The 15,137-nt window shown below is 37.1% G+C and overlaps 1 protein-coding gene across 2 annotated transcripts in view; it reads right to left on the bottom strand.

Annotated features, from left to right (window-relative positions):
- LOC108671282 overlaps positions 1-14,074 on the bottom strand; it is a 68,997-nt gene extending 54,923 nt beyond the window's left edge. Inside the window, exon 1 of one of the 2 annotated variants that reach the window (XM_018158790.2) lies at positions 13,681-14,074. In XM_018158790.2, coding sequence (XP_018014279.1) covers positions 13,681-13,786 — 106 coding nt within the window. In that variant the 5' untranslated portion in view covers positions 13,787-14,074. The remainder of the gene's footprint in view (positions 1-13,680) is intronic. The other variant, XM_047885596.1, reaches the window with a different exon arrangement.
- Between the last annotated feature and the right edge of the window lie 1,063 nt (positions 14,075-15,137).

Genomic DNA, 15,137 nt, shown 5'->3' with positions numbered 1-15,137 from the left:
CCCACTTCTGATTGCTCTAGAGATCTGAAATTCGGCATGCAGGCTATTTTCGCCTAACAATTTCAGATACAATCATAAAAACTAGCAATTAGAGACCTAAATTAGCTTAATTGAGTAAAGTATATATAAATAGTATATATATAGTATGACGTGCGGGCGCTGACGTTATAGACGAGCAGGCGCTTACGCTGCGTATCATCGATACGTGCGTCAAGGCAAGTAAATTGGCTCGCAACAACGTTTTTCATGTGTAGCAAGGGACTAAAAAGGGGAAAATAAAATACTTAAAAAAAACTTTTTAAAAAACCACGTTTTTCTTGTGGACTAAAAAGTGGAAAATAAATTGTGGCTCGCCCCAAAAAACGTGGGTCGGGCTGTACGTTCACCATCAAATTTCCAAAATTCGTGTGTTGTGTGCTTTTCGCTCTAATCATAAATCTGCCGGACACACGTTTTTTGGGGCGAGCCACAATTTATTTTCCACTTTTTAGTCCACAAGAAAAACGTGGTTTTTTAAAAAGTTTTTTTAAGTATTTTATTTTGTTTATACTTTGAATAATTAATCCTGACGAGCACCTTCAATTTCACCAGGAAATGATCTACAAGCCGTCAAGCTCGTTAAATGGAAACTTGTGAGCGAAATCAGATCTGAAGTTTCTGAAGACTTGGTAATATATTTAGTAAATAACTTAGTATGGGAACCTTGTTATAAAATGATATTGAAACAAAATTTGAAGTTTTCCTACAATTAGAGGATCATGCGAAGTGGTCTTTTATAAATATTTCTTACTTAGCTAAGAATCAAGTCGGCGATGACTCACCTACATGCGAACGATTCAATTTCGACTGAATTCACTCGCCTGAATCCAAGCACTGATGCAAGGCAAAGCAATATGAAGAAGCCATTTATATTATTTAAAAGCCACATTAGCACCAAATAGGCTGGTTTCATTGCTATGTTTGCCCCCTTCTTTTAACATGATTGATCACAACTCAAGCTCCTGATAGCGCTGGCAATTGGACGCAAATGACTTGGTATGAAGTCTTCAAATGCCGACAATTGCAGATCAATTGACGCCCACTGTCCACGATTAAGTTCACTCTTTGCAAATTTTTTGCAAATATTCTAGAGACTTCATTTCTCCAACTCGACATTTGTGCGGACCACTGTAAAGTTCTTGGACTGATCGTGCATCTAAGATAATTTACATGCAGACGGCACTCAGAGAAAGAATGGGTCATATTGTCGAAATAGTGACACACTGTTCGCACGTAGCACTAATACACTCTTTGCCGAGTGAAACTGGATCCGGATAAGCCACAGAGGGCAAAAACTGCATCGCTTTTTGGACACGGTCTCACTAGTTCTCTGAGTGGGAAGCAAGAACTGCTATCAAAATGACTGATAAATATGGATCAATTTGAATAACTGGTCAAAACTATGATTTATTCAAATTTTTTTAAAAAATATTATAAATACCAAACATTCAATGAATCAAGCGACCGCATTGTAATTGTTTTTAGGATAAATCACATGAAAAAAGAATTGTTAAGTAACCATAATTTGCTAAATGAACAACGAGTGCAATTGTATTAACTTAATCGTTGAAAACAATCAAATCTAACCGCTATTTAAAAGTATCTAATTCTGTGCGAAGCGACTTTACCTTCAGGATTATCTTTCAAAGTCTTGCTAAGATCTCCACTAACACAGTGCTGGCTAATGAAACGCTTAGTCAACGTTCTTGCGACATCCACACCTCACCTGGAATTTGACTTGATACCTGCCGATGTGTGGACGCCACTAACACGCTGAGCTAACACACTCTAATGTATCCACATGCCTAACACGGTCGACCAACACGCACTAATGCATACTAACTGGTAGACAAACACTAGGGCAACTTGCACGAGCGCCTCTAGCAACGACAGAAACGGAAAATAAATCCTTCGTTCGAAATCTTATCTCATCTCCTTTTGAGGCACAATATATAGATTTTGGTGTGCCTGCATGAGTGCAGAATGAGCAAATCGCAAAAAAATGTGGCACATTTGAAATTAGAACTGGCAAATACTGAAACATTCAATAAATTTTTAATCGCCAAGAAAAATAAACTGCTACAAGCTTAATAAAAAAACGATTATTTGATTCCACAATTGCAACCTGTAACAAGTTCATATAGGAAGGTGCAAAAAATAATGAAGATTTTGACATACAAAAGAAAGCCACAAAACATTATAAACGGATGTTATATATATTCAAAATTGATTTCGAACGATTGGAGGCTAGCAGACCCAATGTGAGTTTAATGCTCCTCGCCTAGTCACGAACCCATCCCGATATAATCAAAATAATCAGAAACAGATTATTGAATAACAATTGATTTTTCTTTACACTATTTTTATTGTTATTTATTTTTAAATTTTTTTACAACGCATTTATGATTCAATATTCTAATATTATTTAATTAATTAATATTTAATATATAATATTTATTAATTGGTTTTAGTAATATTATCTTTAGTAATTTTCATAAGGTATTGGTTAATATTTAATTTTGGTGATATTTAACGCCAGTCAATAAATTAAGAAATATGGTATTATGAGGTGTGGGAATTGTTGAATGAGTTTGAACGTCTCAGAAAGCTAATATTCTCTACTTCTTCTCATTGATGGATCCGTGTAAAGACTAATTCTTCAAATTAAATCATTATCTCGAAAAAATGGTCGAATTTTGAGAAAAAAGTATTAATTTCTTCAGCATTAACGATGACCATCGTAAAATAATTAATTATAAGAAGATATGGTTATGTTATATTTATATATATTAGGTATAAAGTTAACTGCACACACTATACTTTTTAACTTATCCCCGAGGGCTTTCTTAATGCTATAATATTGATGAGTTCTAATTTGAGGTGGGCAGCTGAAGACTTCTCTTCCTATAAGGTGACAGCTAATGGCAGAGGGGCGAGGGTCAAGATATTCTCAAGTGAATGTTTGTATAAACTTGTAACTTTTAATGTTCCTGCAGATGATTATACGCTTTCTGTTGCGGCATTCTTATAGAAACTGCGGAATATATCGGAGCAGCGGTTCATATGATAGACGGAACAGGGCGTTTCAACTGCATAAATACAATAGAATTTTTGTCGCTCGCTATACAATCTTTGGCACAAAGAAACAAATAGTGATATAAGCATTAACAATTAGTGCGAGGTGATAAATTAACTGCTGAGCACAAACGATAATTTCCTTTCATAACACAATACTGGTTTACGCTGGCTTTCAGGCGTTTAGAATACTAAACAAAGTATGATCAGCTTAAACTGAAATTAAGTATATTAAGGACTTTTTGCGAAGATTTTTTGCTATTCACGATCACACATTAACGAAAAAATGTAATACAGTGAAAATTTAAAATATCTATGTGAAGGTTATCTGGCTAGTCTGTGGCCTTGATATATATTACTGTGAGTGACGTTACAGTAAATAAAAGCAGGCCAGCAAACTGCTTGCCGTCAGTGTCGCGCATCGATCAGCCAATAATGCGTCCTACACTTCGACGTTGAGCTCATTTGTCGCCGAGGCTCACAAATGAGACGAGTCCATTTTTCAGACGCGCGCCGCGATGCGAAGACGCGATAAGGAGAGCGGTACACGGCGGCCGTCCTACTGGCCTGCTCGATGAGCGTTCTCAACTCTTGGGAGCTGCATTGCTCACGTTTGCATGTATATATTGTCGTATAGGTTAAACTAGCAGAATTTTTTTAAAAATTTTGCGTTCATAATGGCTAGAAGCACTGGACAGAGTGAACAAAGAAGTGGTTGTGTCGCCTCGACAACGTTTAATAATATATTTGTAACTTTAAAAGAGTAAAAAGAGTAATAACTTATATATTGCATGCAATAAATTTACAAGACCTTCTTATTTATACAAAAAAATTGTATTCTCGTACTTGATTTAAATTATGAACTTTATCAATGGCTAAAATCTACCTTCGCATCTGTAAGCCTATATATATCAGTTAAAAGAATCATTCGAAAAATGAATGTTCAGCAAGCATCATAATAGTGAATGAGACTGTGTAAGATAAGGACGCTACACACAAATTCTCGACCAATTCACCATCAATCAAGAGTTTTGTCGGACGATCTTGCTAATGCTATCGAAGGTAGCAATCGATGTACCGGGCAGACATCATTGCTGCGTTGCTGTGGCTGTCTTGAAGTCATATATGCACGGACTTCATCAGAGACGACGCTCGTTCGTTATTTTTTTGGCCAATTTTTCATCTGAATTAGTTTATTGGTCTGATATTTATGATTATTGAAATTTCACAGAACTTTCTGCATGTAGAATGACAGAAGGCATGTTTTATTTAATGCTAAAATAAACAACATTCAATAATTATTTTCATATTCACGTTCGATCATAATCAATCGATTGGTCACGGGAGTGAATATGTTCTTCTCAGCTGACGAGTACTGGTGTATTATTTTATAACGAAAAACTCAATGGCAAACTCCGTTATCGTTTTTCGGTAGGAAATTTTTGTCATGTTTTACTGATCTTTGATATAGAACATAGCTATTGCAAAATAATACTACACAAATCAAAATTATGTTTTAGGCATACAGAACGTAATTCAAAAATAAGAATAAGAACAAAATCAAAATTATACAATCAACATCAACATACAATTGACAAATCAATATAAAACTTCAAACAGCTTGTATGCCACAAATTATAGCTTGTATCCCACGTGTACCTGATATTGCGCCAGAATGTCCCGCTAAATATTAGCCTGTTGTGTAACGTGTGTTGAAAGTCATGAAGCAACGCGTCGCTCCAGTCAATATTTAGCATTGCGTTCAGCAGCGCTCATGTCAACGCAATGCCACATGGAAATTAAATGGGAAAGTGTCGTGAATTTCGTCATCGTAAATTTAAAATTCAAGGCCACGTAATCCAAACGAAGTTGCGCAATCAATGCAAGATGGAATAAAGGGACTATAGATGCATTGAAATGAGAACGCTTGAAGTAAGCATGGAAGAGAAAAATCGATTAGTTGAGAGTACTAAGAGCAAAGCTTATAATAAATTTATTATTAAATTCTGGAGCATTTGAATAGCGATGATGTAATAAAGTGAAAATTTTGAGAACAAATAAATGAATAATTCCATAATATTTCCTCTGCTGGCAGTTTTGGATCTCCTTAATGCTGATCCAATTGGAGGTAGGCGGCCACTAAATACTATCTGATAATGAATGAAAATATAGCAATATATTATAAATGACGTAGTATTTGTCGTCAGTTTACATTTTTACTCAGAGGAAATGCTAACATCGCGAGCAATAATCTTGATGTTGAGGATTTTCTCTTAATGTCCGCCATAAACCACAGTAGCGACGGGCTCAAACGACACGTCAGGAGGCGACAGACGTTAACGGGCTCAATGGACACGTCAGGAGGCAAGAGACGTTCACGGGCTCAATGGACACGTCAGGAGTCAACAGACGTTAACGGGCTCAATGGACACGTCAGGAGGCAAGAGACGTTAACGGGCTCAATGGACGCGTCAGGAGGCAACAGACGTTAACGGGCTCAATGGACACGTCAGGAGGCGACAGACGTTAACGGGCTCAATGGACACGTCAGGAGGCAAGAGACGTTAACGGGCTCAATGGACGCGTCAGGAGGCAACAGACGTTAACGGGCTCTATGGACACGTCAGGAGGCGACAGACGTTAACGGGCTCAATGGACACGTCAGGAGGCAAGAGACGTTCACGGGCTCAATGGACGCGTCAGGAGGCAGCAGACGTTTATAATTTCTCCCACGATTGCGTCGGACGAGGAGACGACGCCTCCAGATCCTTTCATGCTCGGCGTCAGGGCAACCGATTTAATAGCCAAGTTGTTTTTCTTGTTGAGACCAGCAACAACATCTGAGCAGCTGCCTTAGAAGGACGTGCTACGATCTCCCAAAAACAACGTTCGTTCGGTGGGTGTTTTCCTCAGATCTAAAAAAATATGCGAGATCTGTCCTAATTACGATTGTTTATTGGTAGCTCAGACAGTAAAATCTTATAATTTCATAGAAGTAGACATCAGTCTGTAATTAAATAATCAATTTAAATTCATCGAGGTATTACATTCTCGGCCGGGCTAAATAGAGTTACACCATCGCTCTGGATAAAAAATTATTTTGAATAATCATGCATAGATATAAGATCGTTTGTGATTACGATTGATGATATTTCATGGTTGCACAATGCACGTGTTCGGGTATGTACATGAAACGAAATTAACCTTTACTTTGATTACACCGGACAATTTCTCATAGAATGCTGTGCTCCTTGCCAAGCAACAGCGAAATAACTGACGCTCAGGAAATTTTAATCAAAGATTAGCTTATTTAATTGGTATCAATCGTTAGGAAAATTTTCTATTTCAAGTTACACTGTCCAACGATATATATAACGTGTCGCTTCTAACTCCTGTTATGTGATTAATAATACTGGTCAGTGTTCAAGGATCGGCAGGATGATCGACGAGTTTAAAATTATTCTCGCTAATTCTAGTGCCTTACAAATTTTCTTCAAACCCTACTTAGTAAAGTTTTGCTCATAATTAATCGATTAATTCTTTCACGATTACAGCTAATTTAAGTATTACAGTATAATTTGTGTTAGTAATCTTTGCGCCGCTAATGCAGTGCTGCACATCGGTCTTCATCATCAAATTTCAGGACGTACGGGAGTAGCGCAACCATAAACGGATGAGAACGTTGGGAGATATAAATACCATGCTTGTAAAAAGTACTTATATTTACTTAAATGACTACTTACTCTTAAAATGGAAGGTATTCTAATGAATGAAGAAAGATGCATTAAATACTAAGTGAGCTCGGAGCGTTTTTTGAGGGGGCGCAATGTTTTCAACAGCGCGCTAGTGCGCGGTGTCAGTCACCGCTCGCCTAGTTATGCGCAGTCGCGAGTTTTGAGCAAAACATTGCAAGTCTCGCATTCGGTCGTGACACAAGAGTCTGCATAAAAGGCAGTGACTCACTCAGCCGGTAAGAGGTTCATTTTGCCAGGCGTCTTGTTTTGTAGCATTGAGGCTCGGTCGGCAAGTCCAAGCCGGTTAGTTAGTTGCTTTGCCACGGCGGCCCTGGATGGCACGGGTCGCAGAATGAATGAGAAAAGCCGCGTTCCATGCAGCCCACTCGTACGCCTACGTCTGGCACGCGTGCGACTCCCTGAGAGGGAAATCTACTCGCGAAATGGAATGATCTTCTCGTGCCTTTGAAGGAATTTACATAATGAAAGAATATTATGAATATGTAATCATAATATGGAAGGTATATGCAAAATTCTTAAGGATGATATTAATCATGTGAAATTGTTTAATTACTCATTAATGAAATAGGGTACTTTCGGTAACATTGGAAAAATTTGTATTTATACTGAATCGCAGCAAGCACTCTTCGAGGCGTATCTTTTTTTGCTGCCTAATCACTGATAATATTTAATAATCGTATCCGAATACTTTGATTACAACGCTAATCGACACAAACAAATGCCACGTTGAAAGCGTGTGATGCTTGGACCTGGCAAAACAAGTTAATTGAGCTGAAGGTTTTCCTGGAAAAGACGACTTTGCAACAACAAGCGAAAGATTTAACTGCTCTACACGCCCTCCATTGAGAGCTGCATGTATGAGAACTTTTAAGAACTCATACAGGTTGAAAAGTCGCCCATTTTTTCTGAAAATACAGTCCAAATTTGTTTCATGTGTATTTGGGTGATATACTGGCAGACTTATGATTTTCAACTCGAACGAATCCCTGAGTTATGATACGGGCTTTCATTCTTATATTGTACGACTAAAGTTACTGTAAACACATTCAGAATATCACGCTATGAAATTTTGTGAGCCTCTAATGGAATTTTAGTGACCACAACCGTTCTTAGTGTCAACTGCATCACAAAATAAAGTTGAAGCATGTTTCCAAAAGTTCACGGTTATTTAGGAACCATTCAGAATTTCTTGTTGTAGATATTCTATAACATTCGTAGTCGATTTCGTTGATCATTGAAATCTATCACCAGTTTCTATGATGAGCAGGCGTCAACACTCGCCCACGGTAACAAGCGCTGTCGCCAGGCCTGACTTGTCGTTGCCAGGAGAAAGTCAGGGGAATTGTGAGTGATACCATCAATTGCATATAGGGGTCATGATTCTGGGGTCAAATGTTGTCCTCAATCCCATCATTCCTAGAGTCATCGTATGACGAGAATGTAGGATTCTGTGATTATGCGAAACTATTAATTTGCTCAAGGGTGATAATGCACACAAATTCAATGCCATTTGCAATAGCATTCTTGTAATGTAGGATTCTGATGTTCGTTGACGCTGCTAATCAAACTCAGAGAATGTAAGATTCTGGAATTCACCGCCGTTAAATGTCGCGCACCGAAAAAATTGAATTTCCAATGTCATCATATGTACCGCGAGAATGTATAAAGTGGAGTCCAGTGTCGTCGTCAATCGTACCAAGAGAATGTATGAACTGGAGGCGAGTGTCGCCGTCAATCGTACGGACAGAATGTATGAACAAAACAGAACTCCAGTGTCGCCGTCAATCGTACCAGAATAATGTATGAACTGGAGTCCAGTGTCGCCGTCAATTGTACTGAAAGAATGTATGAACTGGAGGCGAGTGTCGCCGTCAATCTGACAGCGAGAATCGTACCACAAATCGTGCAAACAGACTGAGTGATTCTGGGTCTAGCTTTGCTTCAGGGACTGCTTGACGTTTGTAAGCGCTCCAAGCTCCATCGGAAAATGTTGACTTGCTAAATAAGAACATCAGGCATTAAATCATGCCTCCTAAATAAGGCAGAAATGATTAGTGTCTTGTTGGTAAATCATACTACGCATCAGGGAACATGAATGCTTCAGGTTATTTCGGTCAAAATTATCAATAGGTTAATCAGTATTATTATAATCATTTCAAGTTTTAAATCTATAGAAGTGTAACAATTGAAATGAAAAACTATTTCGGTAAATGGAAATTTGTGATAACAATTTTGAATTTCTTGTCACTCACTATTTCGGAAGTGGGTTTTCTGAATATAATTATATTAGATAAATTTTTTGCTCAAAATACTACAAAAATGATTACTTAGGCAATAAAGATGCAACTCAAGCTCAAATTAAGTCAATTATCTACAAGTGAAGTGGCCTATTACCTATCTATCATATCTTCTCAACTTATGCATCTCTTCAGCCCTTTGTCCTATGGACAAAGGGTTTGATGAAGGCTGTTACCTTCATCAAATACGCGCAAAGTGTGCGAGACAATGACCTTTAAATGATTCTTCATAATTTGAATGCAATTTGAGCCTATATTTATAGTGAAACTTGGAAGAGATTGAAACATTAAATTATAGTAAATAATAAACATTTTAAGCAATAAAATCATCATTATTTTCTACAGCTTTGATACATATAAGTAACTATAAATAGTTACAATAAAATTTATTTGGTTGTCATTCTATAACAATATCAAATATTTGTCAAGATAACGAACATCATATAGCCGCTGATCGAATCATGAGTGCTCGACCGACGTTGTAACGGCCCGTAATTTCAATAGAGTTTGTTAACTGTTGCAATGGTGCCAACCTTGTTTATCAATCAAGTCTGGCGTCAAATTAGAGAGCTGGAGCCCCGCTATGATCGATTAGAGTGACATAAATATAAGTAATGCTGAGTTTGTCGTTGGCAAGGAGCATGCAAGAGAACCGACGCCCTGCCATTCATTCTGGGCGCCTCACATGGCAAGGGTTTGGGGTTGGAGGCCGCGGCCCAGCTTTGTCTGGCTGCTACATCTCGAAACTAATGAAAGAATATTTGTGAGCACGTGACTTTGTCATTAAATCACTAAATATTCGAGGCTGTTATTGCAGCCTTTGGTAAGCTGAAGGGAATATGTATCGAAATCGAACATGAAATCGGATAAAATGAATCAAATAAATATATTGGTAATTAATGATTTTGTGTAATTCAAAATGTTGTTATGCAATGTTGAACTTGAATTGTTTTGTGATGTATTCTAGTTTGAAACATGTATTATGTACTATATCATGTGAACATTTTATGGTTTATCGTTTTTAGTGGCTTGCGTGTGATACTTCGTTATTTTAAAAGATGCTACTTAACAGTTATGGTTTGGGCTAAGTTAGCTATGTTACACCATTTTTTTACAAACCATCTCCTCAACAGATGTGCTTGGGTTGAGTCATCTGTGAAAAACTGTAGTTTGATTAAGGATTAGCTGGACACGTGTTCCAGTAGTGACTGACATCTTCGAAATTTTTTTATGATTTATAACAGTAATAAGTAATTTTTCTGCATGCAATACCCAGCCACATTCAACGTACAAACATTAGACAATCATTGTACAGATTAATTACCACGTCAGTATTCCAGATGTGTTGTTTGGTCATGAGATCCCATTGATTTTTAAGAGCGAATGTTTTTCTGTCACAATATGATAAAACGTTTTAATTGCATTTATATGTATTTTTTCAATTAGGTTTTGGAGACTAAAATCAAATAACAGTCATAAAACTATGTTTTGTACTTTTGTGCCTTTCGAATAAAAAATTATCAACGTCTTTATGTATTCAACTCTCTTGTATGAAAGATAGGTATAAACTCAATGCTTCGTACGCGTTGTCTTGCGGAGCAGAAAAATCACGCAGAAAATTAAAAGTATAAAGTAAATATTAAAATTCTCGGGATTGAATTATTTAATTTTTAAGCTGCTGCAACCAAATGCATCTAAATTATGAGCATTTGGTTGCAGCACCTTCACGTGGCGGCCGGACGACATTGCTCATATCAGTCCATTACTCTGTCTGTGCGACACTGAAGAAGTAGGCGTTTATTCAGCCATGACCACAGCGTCTCGCCTCCAGTTGCATCGTAAAGCAACACAAATTTATTACCTCGCACTTTTAATCTTTGCCGGACCTTCTTGCACAGATTAACGCCAGAAAAAATCCACAAACTTTGAACACTACGAGACCACAATAAGCGTGACGACATCAACTGCAGTTCTCAAGAATTGAGTGCGCCGGAGTGAGCGGCAAGCAGCTTGCATTCTCTTCAACACATTTGTTAGGCGAGAAAAACCCAAGAAATGTTTTAGCTGGCAAAAGATTCCACAAGAAAAATATTTTTGATTTCATGACCCCCCCGTCGTTAGTGGAAACAACGAGCAATGTGCTTCGAGAACAAAAATCAAGAAAAGCTAATGATATTTTCAAAAGGAATGTACAGAAAGATCATTTTGATTTTCAAATTGGTTTTACCTCGCGCCATATTCAACTGAAAGAAGCAACTTTAATCAAGGATTTCGTAATTTGAAAATGTATTTTAACTTGGATAAAAGAATTACAACTCGTAAATTGACTTCAACGTTGTGACTTATGGACAAAGATAGCTGCTTTGCGTTGATAAATTTAACGCGCACCAGTGGATAGAAATGTTCTTAAGTTTGTCTGAAGGCTAACTTTACTTTATATTAGTCCCAATATTATGACGTCGAGAAATTAAGATTCAAAACTTTAACTTGGAAAAACAAAAACGTTCACAATTTGAGTTCACTTTCAATAATATATATGGGGGAAATGATGCTTTACGATTTAAGATTATTTTCAATATTCAATATGGTAAGAAATGAGAAAGTTCCATTATTTGACATGATTTCTGTATACCACAACAACAGAGTCTCCAAATGCATCGACCTAGCCGGTGAGAGGTAGATTTTTTATCGGCCCTGATTATCGAGTCCTTAAGTTTCAATAGGGGGTAATTAGGAGCCAGTAATTTAGGTGAGTTCGGACACCCTGTAATCGCAGGTGTCGGCCGAACACTTATGGTCGCCACCGCTTGTGTACCTACGAGATATGCACGCGGGAAACTAATCTTACCTGGACAGGACTGACAGAAAGTAATATTCTTCACAAAAATATATCATTAATTCTTCAATCAAACATAATTCAAATATATTATACTGTATTCTCATTTATATTCATGACAGAAATGGTAATAAATGCAGTAAGATTTTGAACGTACTATAATGCAGATGTAGAACACGATGCAACACAAGATCCCCAATAACATTAAACACATACATAAAATTCAGATAAAAATACATTAATACAAGATGAATAAGAAAAATTTTTGACAAATATGATAAAAAGCTGTTAAAAGAGCACTTGTACGGGAAGAAATGTATAGTTTTATGTAGTCTATAAATTAATGACAGAAAAGTTTTTTTAACAGAAATTTTATTTTGCAAGTTTTTGCTCAGTTATACAACTAAGAATCAATGGGCAAAATTAGAAACCTGAACTACTAGCTGAGATCATATACGGTACCCTTGTACCTGAGGCCATCCAACAAAAGTCATTCCTCTGTATCTGAGGTCTTTATACTTAGGTCATGCCTTTGTACCTGAGGTCTTTATACTTAGATCATGCCTTTGTACCTGAGGTCTTTATACTTAGATCATGCCTTTGTACCTGAGGTCTTTATACTTAGATCATGCCTTTGTACCTGAGGTCTCCCTACTTAGATCATGCCTTTGTACCTGAGGTTTTTATACTTAAATCATGCCTTTGTACCTGAGGTCTTTCTACTTAGATCATGCCTTTGTACTTGAGGTCTTTATACTTAGATCATGCCGTTGTACCTGAGGTCTTTATTGTACCTGAGGTCTTTCTACTTAGATCATGCCTTTGTACTTGAGGTCTTCCTACTTAGATCATGCCTTTGTACCTGAGGTCTCTATACTTAGATCATGCCTTTGCACCTGTGGTCTTTATACTTATATCATGCCTTTGTACCTGAGGTCTTTATACCTAGATCATGCCGTTGTCCCTGAGGTCTTTATACCTAGATCATGCCGTTGTACCTGAGGTCTTTATACTTAGGTCATGCCGTTGTACCTGAAGTCTTTATACTTAGATTATGCCGTTGTACCTGAAGTCTTTATACTTAGATCATGCAGTTGTACCTGAGCTCTTTATACTTATAATCATGCAGTTGTACCTGAGCTCTTTATACTTAGATCATGCCTTAGATATAGTACCTGAGGTCATCCTACTTAGGTCATGCCTTAGTAGCTGAGACCCAAGATCATGCTTAAGGGTCAACAAAGAATTGTATGTTATCACAATTTTCCAGTATATTCATGACTACTGTCATGGTTAAGAGCATTATTGAGGATTTGCTTCGTTGGAGTTCGCTAAACGTCTTGCATTTCTCAATAACAATAAAAGAATTCTAAGGGAATTGAAAATTTTGAGCACAAGGAATTCGCCGTAAAATACGGCGATGCTTTCGGTCGTTGGGGTCTTTATCACAAAAACAAAGAATATTGAACATTTAAACAAATAATAAAACAGCAAGAATAACCATGAATAATCAATAAGTAATATAATCATCAGCGCCCACAAACACACTTGTTTCAACGATGCTACGCTGAACTGAAATCTCAACCAAACGAGCGGCTGATTTCCAATTTACCTTTCTCATCGATCGTAAGTTTTTTGTTTGAAATTAGTCATTGATGAAATAAGAGCGAGGACTTACCGTGCTCAGTGAGGACTTGGTGCAAGTGTGGTCTGTTGGACGTGAGTCCCAACAGGAAATAGTTCATGAGCAACATGTGAACTGCAACCATTTTGTTTGTGGTCATAGGTCGAGTCCGATAAAGAAAAGTTCATCTCTTATTTCTGAACAACTTTCCCATCAGATTATTTTTTCAAGTAATCTTTCCGTCCGTTTACGAACGCAATTAACAGTCAAGTTTATTCAACTGAGTTTATAAACTGGAAACAATTGAATAAACAACGCAAGATTGTGAATTACGGGACATAACTTCCGCACGCGATGACGATATATCTTCCGCTTGCAATTAGGCACAAAACTACCCTTTCTATTCTACTAAAAAAAGAAAGATTAAAAATATATTTATCGTTTCGTGGATATAAAGTGGAGCTTATAAGTTATTCAAATACCAATTATAAATCACTAGGTTCTTTGGCAAATCTTATTATTTGTATGTAATTTCATATATAATTTAAGTCACGGTTCTAAGAGTAAATCCTAAATGCTTTCATACGAAGCAAATTTCTGCAACTGAACTGCAAATAAAAAATCGCAAACAATTCAGCGTGGACTTTATTGCATCGCCTAATTTATTATATTAATCCTTCATTTATTTAACTTCTACAACATCCTTTACCTAAGCAACAAGCGTATTAGCGAGAGTGTGAGACTACAACCACTCAAGCAGCGTTAGTCAGGTTCTACAGCTGTCGAGTTAGGCACAACATCGTAACTCGGCTACTGCAACGAACTGCCGAGCAACAACCCCGGGCAAGCACCGTCACACGTACCTTACTTCTACTGCAATAATGCAATGCGTGCATAATTGTTTAACATCTTAGGCACTGGTGCATAATTATTCAACATCTTGCGCTCTTGTGCACAATTGTTTAACATCTTACGGTCGGGTCAGTCGGATGCGTAATTGTTTCCCATCTTACGTACGAGTGCATAATTGTTTCAAGATTTAGCAATTTGCCCTCAGCAAGTTGGAATACGTGCACAACTGTTCCATTCTGGATGAATGTCTTGAAGTTTCTTCACCATGGCTGCTTGGAGCTACGTAGCCGTAAATTTCGAAAATAAAGAATGAACTTCATTTTAAAATATGGCGAAGTTTGTCAAGACTATGACGAAAACAGGAATTACTATTTCGAGTGTTTTGTGACGGGTATAGATTGTTTATATGTATTTGCTTTTCATTTATTGTTTGCTTTCAGGTAACCTCTTGCATTGCAAATCCAATGAATTGGTCTCGTCATGGAAATATCGATTTTAAAACTTCATGCGGAGGGAAGATATATCCATATTAAGAATTCAGTGCAACTGACATCAGAATATCAATAAGAACATATTTTGTAAAGACTAAACTATAATAACCATTTGTTTTTTAAAGGGTTTCGGATCTTTCATGAAAAACACTGTGAAAAGTACATAAT

This window comes from Hyalella azteca, unplaced genomic scaffold (assembly GCF_000764305.2).
Source record: "Hyalella azteca isolate HAZT.00-mixed unplaced genomic scaffold, Hazt_2.0.2 contig2483, whole genome shotgun sequence".
Taxonomy (NCBI): domain Eukaryota; kingdom Metazoa; phylum Arthropoda; class Malacostraca; order Amphipoda; family Hyalellidae; genus Hyalella; species Hyalella azteca.
Note: the sequence above shows the minus strand (reverse complement) of the source record. Positions and strands in the feature narration are given on the sequence as shown.